This window comes from Cyclopterus lumpus, chromosome 3, assembly GCF_009769545.1.
Source record: "Cyclopterus lumpus isolate fCycLum1 chromosome 3, fCycLum1.pri, whole genome shotgun sequence".
Classification (NCBI taxonomy): domain Eukaryota; kingdom Metazoa; phylum Chordata; class Actinopteri; order Perciformes; family Cyclopteridae; genus Cyclopterus; species Cyclopterus lumpus.
Genome location: NC_046968.1, coordinates 24,024,586 through 24,036,624, shown reverse-complemented (window position 1 = coordinate 24,036,624; position 12,039 = coordinate 24,024,586). Strand labels below are relative to the sequence as shown.

The 12,039-nt window shown below is 40.0% G+C and overlaps 1 protein-coding gene across 3 annotated transcripts in view; it reads right to left on the bottom strand.

Moving 5' to 3' along the window:
* uacab (uveal autoantigen with coiled-coil domains and ankyrin repeats b) overlaps positions 1-10,533 on the bottom strand; it is a 35,975-nt gene extending 25,442 nt beyond the window's left edge. The window contains exon 1 of one of the 3 annotated variants that reach the window (XM_034529351.1): positions 10,293-10,533. In XM_034529351.1, the coding sequence (XP_034385242.1) occupies positions 10,293-10,340 (48 nt within the window). In that variant the 5' untranslated portion in view covers positions 10,341-10,533. The remainder of the gene's footprint in view (positions 1-10,292) is intronic. The other 2 variants (XM_034529348.1, XM_034529349.1) reach the window with 2 other exon arrangements.
* Between the last annotated feature and the right edge of the window lie 1,506 nt (positions 10,534-12,039).

Genomic DNA, 12,039 nt, shown 5'->3' with positions numbered 1-12,039 from the left:
AACAAGAAGGCCATAATATAGTTTCTGAAAGACGGTTCTAGAAAGACGATGATAGTATTGGTGTGAGATCTCATTATAAATTGAAATCTGATATGTCTATTATTGAATCTGGACAAAACCCTTCTTATGTTAATGCTTTCTCATCTCTACTGCCTTTATCCCAAATGGATTTGGAGGAGCATAATGTACCACGGATACCTCTAAAGCATATTGAAGAACGGTGTGAAGTTTCTAAAAATAATTAGAGCAGATTTATTTGGAACATGTAACATTACAAATAAGAAAACCTAAGAACAACCGCCAATACAATTAACAGTAAACATATACAGGAAATGAAAAAGGAACCCAGAATAAATAAATAAACATTAGATGTTAGATGAAACTAAGATGGTGAACATTAGACCGGCTAAACTCCAGCATGTTACCGTCGCCAAAGTGAGCATGTTAACACACGGACATTAGCATTAAGCTAGAAACATCCAAACATCAATTTGAAGGCAACAGATCTGTACCTGTTGCGTATCAGGTTAAAATACCAATTTCCTCTAAAATGTCAGCCGACATTTTAATAGCCATCGTTGAAACAATATTGCCCCACGGCAGGAGAATTAAAAACAAGCAGGGGGTTGTGGCCTTTTTGCTGGAGATAGATGGCTGCAGGTGTGGCTGATATTATTGCAGCTGGTCTGACGAAGTTAGAGATAAAAGACAAAAGAAGAGAGCAGGGCAGACGGAGGAGAGCCACGGGGCTATGAAATGAATTCCAATCAGCTTGTCGGGAACCATTTAGATCACCAATGTAGAAACACTACTGTAAATTGACACGGTAATTTTTTAAAAGAGCTACTGCTAAAAAAAAACACACCAATAAAATTAGCATTTTCAGTGCTATGAGAGACGGCAGGAGAAAACACATTAAGGGGGAAAGAGACAAAGAAATGTGTGCGTCTACCACCCGTGTTTATACACGCGACAGTGGTACGTTCATGTTAATATGGCCTAAGGGAGTGTTGAAATGGATTTGAGGGCTGTTTAAAATTACAAAAGAAAAAATTAGGCAACATTACGGAAAATGCCACAGGAGTCTTTTGTCTTCCGTGGCCATATTTGGTTAACCGAGGAGCTCTTTGGGCGTGCTGGTACTGATGCTTGTTTGGCCGGCACTTGCAAGTCATCACACACCCTCAATACAAGGAATGTTCCTGGAGGGTTGGTCAAATGGACTAGGCTTCACAACAAATTCCCCATAGTCTCATGGAATGTGTTAAAACAATGGCTGCTCAACGTCTGAAAGCTACTTACATTTTCTGTGTGGTAAGAATTAAATTTAGCCACAAAGTGGGGCCTTTAGTCATGCAACACACTGCATCTGTAAACATAGTCCGCAACACCACATCTGACAAATCTCATATGGAGAAGATTACATTTACGTAATAAGAATTAAAAAGTGTATTTGTAGAAAATGTAATTTGAACTGCGGTATTAAATTCCTGAAAAAAACAACAACAGCGTGACTCATGGAGAGAGATGACAATCAGGTCGACACAGAGCAGGTAGTGACTTGCCCCGTCGATGATAAGTTAAACGCTCTACCCGGACTTCCCTGTGGCCGAGCAGGTCTCCTTGTAAAACCACTTTCTTCAAAATAGGTTAACATAGGTCACATCACCCTCTTTATAGATCAGCCAACCTAACAGTCAACCCCCCTGCTGCACTTTGCGTTTATCGACAGTGGAAATAAAAAAAAAGCTCCACCATCACACTGTGACTTTTGTCAACAAAAAAAAAAGAAGCTTTACTGACTTCTACTTTCTGATAAAGCCGAGGCACTCTAACGATCTCTAACACTCTGTCTAATCTGCAGAGAGACAGAAAAATACAACCACACACGCAGCACAGCTTGATGAGGCTTAGTCTGAGCCGTTTCACAGCGGTTTGTCCCTCATCAGCAGAATCGTTGTGCTTCTGTTGCTCAGCATGTCTGACTGTACATACATACACGTGTGTGTGTGTGTGTGTGTGTGTGTGTGTGTGTGTGTGTGTGTGTGTGTGTGTGTGTGTGTGTGTGTGTGTGTGTGCTGATATCAGCTGCAGCCCACCCAAAGTCAGTCAAGAAGCTCAGGCCACTCTTACATGACAACCTCCCTCAACATGGGTAATCTCTCCATCACTAACCCCACACAGTTCATATTACACATATACAGTCAGGCAAATGCATTGGACCCCTATGTAATGCCACATGATGAACACACAAGGTGCACAAACAAACACCGACGTGCATTGCCACCACACACACACACACACACACACACACACACACACACTTGGGGTCTTTCACAGAGTGAGCCCCTCAGCATGGGAACACTGCTGGGGATGACCTCATGGCTGCCCCCGTGGAGCCAGACTGTAATCCTAAAAACACAGACTGTCACGCTACCACCTACTCTTCAGCCAACGCAACGTCCAGCCTAAAACAAACTTCTACTGATCCTGTCTGAAAGTTGGCCTCCAACAGTTAATATAAATAAAATGGCCACGTGAACAAATAAATATTACAGGAAAAACTGCTAAACACTAAAAGGAAGAAAACTGGTTATTATACAGAAAGAATGGAGATTTCCGTTGGTCCTTCTGTTCCTCACAAGATATCAACAAGAACTACAGACGGCTATGAAATTCGATATAGGTATTAAAAAAAAATAATAATCCCAAAACGATCTAAATTAACAGTTTCAGCCAGATTGCCATGTCATTAAAACTCTATTTATACTAAGGCGTGGGCTCTGTAGCTCCCTGCTGTTTTGTTCAGAGTAAATAAAACATAAGCAATTTGAAGACAAAAAAAAAAAAAAAAAAAAAGAGGCTTCGTTAGCTTTCAGTAACGCACATCTAGTGAAGCCATTTCCGCCGCAACCATTCTGAGGGAATGAAACATCGTAAATACAGTGAATCTTTCCCACTATCGCTCCAATCACAAAGTAAATAAAAAGGAATATAAACAGTTATTGTGGGGAATAAAAGAAAAGCCGTATACGGACCGATCCGTTGGACTCCCGTTAACACCTTGAGTCAAGAGTAAAACAAGCTTCACATTCATGCTCCCTAGAGGACGAACCATTTTCAATTTAAAACACTCTACAAGCTTTCCTCTGTCACAAAATATCAATTTCTTACAAAAGATAAAAAAATATTGAACATTTTCTATGTTATTTTGGTGTATAACTAACATTGAAGCTTCCATGAGCCACCAGGAGAAATTTGAACTGTTAGTCTAATTCATACTGAGACAATTTCAGTCAATGACACTCTTATAAAAGCACAGATTAAAACTGTTATACAAAAGACAACAGTACTGGATAAAAAGTATTCTGGGTAATGCAATTTCAGAAAATTAAATAGCTTCTATGCCACGAAGAGCCATTTTCTGACTATACAGTTCACTGTTGCGGATGAATAGGAAAATGTTTTTCGAATGACACAACTGGGTACAGTCAGTGTGAGCCCTTGTGTTCATGTGTGACAGCAGTCTTTTGCTCCATTGTGCAGCTTGAACATCTTCCTGACAGGGCAGCAAAGCAGACCAGCAATTTAGTCTGACAGGCGCTCGTCAGAGGAAGACTTGGAAAAAGCCTTGTCATCTGACCGAGGATTAACTCAAATGAAACCTTCAGTCTATACCAACTCAAGCCCAAAAAGCCAGCAACAGACATACTTTGGAAGTGAGGCAGTAAAAGAGGATTTTTTTTCTTTCCCCCATTTATAAAATCCCAGACCCCCCCCCCCCCCCTACCAGCAGAGGGGTAAGAACGCCTGCTGGGTGTTCTTACCAAGTTGGAGCCTTAACCTTGCTGAAGGAGGCTTCTACTCGATAATGTTAAGTAGGTACCCAGGGCTTTATACGCTGCTCAGCGGCTTGGGAAAGATTCCTCAGGGGTTCAGCAGACTGCAAGCCCCCCCCCCGTGTTTATTATTATTATTATAAATATCAACAAACTTCTCATCATTCTATAACGCTGCAATTTTGAGAAAACTGCTTCTGCTTCTTGTTCAGATGCAATTTTCTCTGATGTGAAAGCAGAAAAAAAATGATAAGACGTGTTAAAATATATCCATGTTTAAAATTAAGTCGATTTAAACAAAACGTGGATGAGACATGAATCTCTGTGTCACAGACATTGCTGCAGTCCGACAACAATCACATCTACTTGCCGATAGGACGCACTGTATGTCCTCAACTTTATTGCGGTCCTTTTCTAATAGGATTTACAGGGAAACTGAGGCAGTGTACACGCCTGGGGTTGAAATTGCAGCGGTCGACCATCACAGAGCTCTCCAAAGGGCTGCAGTGGATCACACATATTAAAAAAGCCTCATCATGCGATAGCGGGGAAGTGGGACTTGGAACAAAATCATTTGTGTTCATGATGGTTTCAGTTTCTGATGACTCGCACAAAACGAAGTGGTCGTTAGGGGTAGGGTTTACAAATTGGAATTTTAATTCCTGTTTCAGTTTTGAAAAATGTGTTTAATAGATGTATGTCTACGTATTTATTTGTTACATTTAGTTTAAAAAGTTAGAAAAACAATGTTTTACACATAATAGATTGATGGTGGGGGTTCAACCCGACACCAACGCAGGCTTCATCTGTCCTTTAAAAAGTGTGTCCAGACTCGGTATCAGAGGCGTTTGCAAAAGAATACTGACGAGCTCCGTGTCCCCCAAAATATACCAGTGGCACCATTTACGACGTCACCAGTAATTTAGCAGAAGGTAGCATGGATGTGGACGCCGGAGAAGTCGCCCCTAACAACCAACGCTACTGTGAGCCGCGACTACAAATCACCGACGCCTCCAACTGCTCGTTGAAGACAATAAGTGACGCAGTGTGAGCATCAATTAAAAGTCTAATTTAATACAAAACATCTGGCACGCAAAGCGGTTATTAGGCTTAAAGATAATATAGATTTAGGCTATTTCCACATGTCGTGAAATATTTCTTGTTTTATGCGTTTAACAGTCCCAAACTCAAATATAATAACTTTCACATGTCGTAAGAAATAGAAAAGCAGCAAATCCTCACAATTGAGAACTGCCAGCTGAAAATTGGCTGGAATTCCTGCATAAATAAAGTTTGACGATACATTTTCTGTTAAATTGACCAATTAAATTAATCGAATAAACATTTCAGCTGTGATAAAAGTGCGCATTAAAGAATCATCAGATTTTTTTTTTTGCTCCACAGGGAGAGCAACACACACTCAAACATGTCTTTGATGATTAACTCTAATGCCAGCGGTTCATAAGGGGTGTGGCAACCTTTATCCAAACATGAAACCAGGAGTACTCAGTGCTCAATATAAATATATCGTAGGCCTGATATTGTTGGATGATGACAGCGTTATATCAATAGTTTTTTTCTGCCCATTTTAAAGACTCTGGCAGAGTTTAAATAAAGGATAATCTACAGGTAAATTATAAATCTTATGCAAATTAATATGTTCTCAACAGATCATCACATGTTCCACCCAAATTAGCTGACTTGGTCACCAAATGTCACTACACTTCCACTACGTTAAAGGATAACAATAATTAAAATGCATCCCGTGTAGTTCTATTGTAACCAACGTTATGTTTACTTTCTTTGTTAGACCCCCACAATGCATTGCGAGCATCCTCGAGGCCCAACAAACGTGTCGGGAACATTTCTTTTTACAAAGTTATCTTGGGGCCCTTCATGTCTTTATTTGACAGTTAAACAAACTAGCGGTCACACTTGTATTCCAAGAGTGCATGAGCAAACAATTTAACAAATCCCACTTGTTTGTAGCCAGACTTTCAAATGAATAATAAATAAATAGGAGGACACAAACCGAGCGAATCTATACGGCGTAGGAAATCGATGCCGAACATTTCATGACAGAACTGCCTGTCCATGTTCCTGCGAGCAAAATGCAACTGAAGCTCTTGAGAGTTGAAGTTCATGAGAATGAGAAGAAAAAAAACATTCTGAAACGACACAACACGCCTTTGCAAACGCCGGACCAGGTGTTTCTCCGGCAAGGCTATAAATGAAGCTTCCTCTGAAGGTGCATGTGGGAGATGCAGAATCGATGAAAGCAACAGTGTTTCTCTCCTTCGTTGTAGGAGCCGGCTCGATTTTACCGTCTCTTGGGAATGCGCACAAAACGCCACGTATTGTTCTTCAATATTACAGAGCAGATGTTTGCTGTGACAACAAGCTGCGTGACAGCTTAGATTTATGTCAAAACTAAACCAGGAAATCCAGTTTTGTATTTTCCCTCCAGGAGCTCTCTTATCTGCTCCTCTCACACAGTTTTGCTGAAGCTGAAACATTTTCTTCCAACATATTTTCTTGAGAAAATCTGGGTTTGTGGCCAACTAAGGCATTTGTGGAATGTTAGATCCACCAGATGAAGGCTTAATCTTGCCTTATTTAGACATTACTCTGCTTTTATTTCATCAATAGAATGATTACATGCGTTATTGCCAAAATCTTTGACATGTATTTAAAAACTAATGATTGTTGAATATGAATGTTACTGTCCATTTAATGGCTAAATGAATGCTCTTTTAATTAAGTGGTTAATCGATAAGTGGATCGAACACATCAGCGTCTGTTTTAATAATCACCGATTCGTTTGCGAGACAAGAACATGCACAAAATATCTGCTTCCAACTTCTCTAATGTGAGGATTTGCTGCCGCTCTCTGTTTTATAAACAAAATATCTTCGTGTTTCAAAGTGCCGGTCAAAAAAAACAAAGAGATTTGAGGAAGTCACCTTGGGCTGTGGGAATCTACACTTTACTTATTCTTTGTGAAAATAAACAGATTTAAATGACAAATTCATCGATAATTACTTAAAAGTCATACATTTATGTCTCTGTCCAACTTAAAAACATATTAAAATCCTTGTTTTCCCTTCCATTGAGGACAAATGGTAATTATAAACTTCGGTGATAATGCTCGCTATGCGAAGCCTTTGAATCCCTCACCACAAACAGAAACTGTTTTCTAAAGAAGAGAATGGCTGAAACTGGAGCCAAAACTACCGGCCTTAGCCTGCTTTTAGTCTTCAGCTGGTATTGAGAGCATTTTGTATCCTGGTCACTGAGTTTGTTTTGCAGCGGCCGTAAATGGTTCAGTTTGCATTCCTTGGCTGAAATAAGTTCTCAGCAATATTTGATGGGTAAACCGGATGAATGACAGAAATCAATAAAAAAAAATTTAAAAAAACACACAATGTCAAGTCTAAGTCTTTAGGCAGTTTAGGGCTTGTTTGTTTAAGAAAATTAAAGTAAAAGCCATATATTATTACTTGAGGAGATAGTAGAAAAGGCCAGAACGAACTTTTGTTTAAAATAAAATAAAGCAAGTTTCCTTTAAATCTCCACTTGGAAACACGGATGTGTTACTTAATTATTATTCACCCTACCAGGAAGTTGGGAGTGAGTTCACCTCCCGCGCATTGTGTGGCAATGAGGAAAGCATCTGAAAACATTTACAGTGCGATGTGATGCTGTCAGTGCTATGGGCCAAATGACAACAAAAACCTCTTTAGCTCTCCATCAGCAAGAAGATTCTAGTTATTCTTAATGTTTGTCATCGGTGCCACTGGTTGGATTCTGTGTGAAATCAGATGAAATCACACGAGACACCAGACAATCCTTTAACTCAGACCAGTCCAGCGCAGACAGACCCAGATCCTCTGGGCTCAGCGTCCGACGGCAACATCTCCTCCTCCTCCGAGAGCTTCGCCTCGTGGCTCTGCCGGTCCCCGCTGGGAGCAAACACCCGACGGCACGCTGCTGGAGGCCCGGGCCGTATTGAGGGGTCTGCTGAAGGGGAAGGGAGGCACGGGAGAACCAGGACCGCACGGAGCAGACAGTCAAAACCCTGCTGCAGTAAAATGAGCTCGGAAAAACTACAACCGTCATCCACAGGGGCCGCCAAAGGTTTTGCCTCGGGTATATCTGCCTGCACAGATGAATGCAATGGGAGTTGTTTAGAATCATCACTCAAGACAGACCTGCGTAAATGTCATGGGTGTTTCCTCAACACGGCTTACCCCAAGCTTTCAAAAACAAGTAGGACAGAAAAAGCTGCAGGGCAAAAAAAAAAAAAAAACGGTTTGAATTTTAAATGGCTGCCCATGACGGCCGGAGTGAGACAACCATCAACATGGATAAAACACCATTTCATTGTCAAAGGGCTTTTTCTCTCTCCCTTTTAAACAGGGCCAGATAGTTTACCACACACACACACACACACACACACACACACACAGCTCCTCTGCCTTTCTCATGGTAATGTCTCGGAGCTGAAAACAGAGTGCAGTGCCAAACACCCACAGCATGTTGAACTGTGCAGAATTGTAATGACTGTCTATTGAGCAAAGTTCATAGGCTGTTGCTGGATAGTGAAGAATGAATATAAAATTATGGCCCATTGTGCAGTTACTCGAGCTGAGAAGCATAGACCTGATGGCTATTATACTGTGTTATTCATTCAGTACTCTGGTCTGTAACTCACGCAGACTTATCTTGACAACAAAATGACCGTCACATTCCTGAGGGGACTCACGGTGTATCCACGGAGCCATGATGGCTCCTCACAATACATGCTATACAGATGTGAGGTTTCGATTAAATATTGTCTTTTGTGTGTTGTGGAAGGATAACTGCCTTTCTTTTGAAAGAAGATGTACACTCAGTTGTCAGTTTATTAGGCACACCTTGCTAAACCAATTTAGTCTCACATAACATGCAGTAAATCCGACTTTAATTGAGGTCAGATTTTGGTTGAAGATAGACGTTAATATACTTTGTGGTCATTATTGAACTGAAATTATTCACTGATTAATCAACGAGGGAGCCGTATCATAATTGATGTATTGTTTTAGTCGTTTTTCAAGCACAAATGTCATACACTTTTTGGTTTCAGCTTCTCAAATGTGAGGATTTGCTTCTTTTCTCTGACATGCAGTATATGATGGTGAACTACATATCTTTGAGTTTGGGAAATTATAACGTTTTACCATTTTTAAAAATTGTAAAAGCAAAAACGAATAATCCAGAAAATGATTGGCAGATTTGACGTAGCCAAAATATTTGAAACATCTCTCAGTACAACCAAATACTACTCAACAGCACCACATAATGATCAAACACCTTTTCTGAAACGGTTTCAACGTAAACCAAAAACTCTATCCTAACTATTGTATTAGTGTTGGAAAGTAAATCTATAATTGTACTCAATACTGTACTAGAACCATCTTGAGGTACTTGTACTTAACTTGAGCATCTTTATTGTTATTTTACTTTGTACTTCCCCACTGTATTTCAGAGGCAATGAACTGTAGTTTTTACTCCACTAGATTTATTTGATACATTTAGTGACATGGCACTTTACAGATTTGGATTATTTCAAAATATCTAAAAAAATCAACAAATAAATAATGATGTAATGTATAATTATGGACACGGTCCTTCAATTGAACTTTTACCAACTGGAACATTTACCTATAAATGAATGGGCTAACGAGCATAATGAGTACTTTTGGTATATTTTGGATGCCAACACTTTTGTACTTTTGAATGCTTAACTTGGACTCATAAGAGTATATTTATACCCTGTGGCATTACAAAGATGCGAGTACTTCGTCCACTATTGTTGTATTAAGATGCATAAGTTTGAGCCCTAATAAGCTGATAACTGAACGCATTTGGAGTGAACTTCCTCTAGAAAACATCACAAGCATCTCACATCTGTTTGGAGACCTGCTGCACGTTTGAAAACTCCAGCTCTCGGTTTATTTGTGTGATAACAAGCAGGCGAAGGGGGTCTTTGCTGCACTGATTTGATGAGCTTTCTTCCCCCCCACGCCCCACCCCACGCCACCCCACGCCACGCCACGTTTTGTGAATAACATCACCGTCCGTGCTGCTTCGGATTGAGGCCACACCGTGACCGAGCCGAACGGATGCGGAGCGACGACACGGCGTCGGGCCGCATCCACCGCTCTCTCTCTCGGGCGGAGGGGCAGGTGCTTCAACGTACAACCTTCAACGCACAGCCGTGGGAACAAGACTGCGGTTAACGTGGCTGTCCGGGTGCACGAGGGTTTACGCACAATTAACCTCCCCGGTGTTAAAGCACAACGTCACGTATTAGTGTCCGCGGTAACTAGCCGGGGAATGTTCGCCGAACGGTAACGTTAGTCGGTACAGATATAAAAAAATAAAAAAATAATAAAAAAAAAGACAACTTACTGTGATGGTAACTTCGTGCTTTTTCAATCGATACTTGAGGCTCTTCATCTTGTGACGCGTCGGTTTCCGGTATTAAAAGTTTCTTTTGGTTAATAAATTCATTAAAAAGATTTAAAAAAAAACTTCCCGGAAAGTTGTGGAGAAGTTTATCTTTTCCCCTTCTATTTTTTCCCCTCATGGAGCGAGTTTCACCTGACGCCTAACCGCAACTTCTTCTCGCCCTTTGATTGACGACCGGTGGAACCAATCAAACCGAAGCGTACGCGACTTTGTTATTTTTGAGCCAATCGGTGACGTGGGAAGGCGGGACTTCCGTCTAAAGCGTCGTTGGGAGATGTTTGAGACATCCTGGGACAAAGGAGGGAAAAACCGTCATGACGTCAGGCGTACCTGAAGACCGAAACACCTTGAACAAAAATATTTGAATCTATAAACAATCTGGAATCCTTATTTCAGTGGAAACTATTTCACGTTGATATGTACATTTCACCTGCTAAGAAAATCTTAATAACTACCTCACCTGTCTGTTACCTGGTTACCTGTCTGTTTACCTGTCACGGATGACATAACTCACTGGCTGCCTGGTGGTTATGAACCTAACACTCAATAACACTATTATGCATTGTAGGAAGAAATATAATATAAGTACTCAGACTTCTTCTTATGTAAACGTAGTAATACCACAGTGTAGAAATACTTTGTTACAAGTAAAACTTCTTGCATTCAAATTATTACTTTAAAAGTAAAAAAACATTTACATGTTGTCTAAATAATCTGAGTCTACAAAGTTACTAAAGCTGTCAAATAAATGTAGTAATTTTCCTTATCGGCATTTATAAACTGTTATATCTATCTGCATCTAAATATAAACACCATGGATTTAACCTATTTACTTAACTATACTGCACAAACAGTCTTTTATCTATCTTGTAATATTGTGCCTCATGTGTCTACATTTACTTTAGATAAACAACTGCAATATCTCAAACTTGGCTACTCAATAAACATCTCGGGTTAAAAAGTATCCATCTGTGAGAAGACTTCCTGAAGTGTAGCGTAGATATAGTGAGACTATTAATGTGCGGTTCACTCTACAGTATGTACATCTTTTTGGAAAACTCTTGAGATTACTAATATATCAAATGCAGAGTTAGAGTGAAGTCTGAACAAGTCACCTGTCCTCGAAATGTTTCATCCCGCCATTTTAAATCAGTACGGAATAATACAGAGTATGATCGGGCGAATATGTAATTTACACCAGAAAATGTGTTCGCTAGCTCATATTTTAGCTTTAATCTAAATGTTTTTATAGACTTCAGAATGAAAATCCCTAAATTTGGTTCAGACTTTCTTATTAAAAGCAAAATGCAACATAGGCTACACATTAATGCATCAATAATATGAATCCAAAGACTTTATATAGACTATATAACACTGTCAGGGACCATTTTACTGCATAATGAATACATTTAGCTGATAATACTTATACACCTATACTTTTACTTACGGAAGGTTTTGAATGCAAGTACTTTCATTGTGGACGGATGCTTCTACTTCAGTAAAGAGGCCTTCCTCCCTACAGGTTTAAACATCAGAATAAAAACAAAAGAAGGGGGAAACACTGCCCCCTTGTGATGTCTAATCACACAATATTAAGCAATGAGTCAATCAATGAACGACTAGATCGATAATAAGTAGCCTGAATCTAAAGTGGTATTTCCAGTCTTGGTTGAGTTTGAACTTCTTG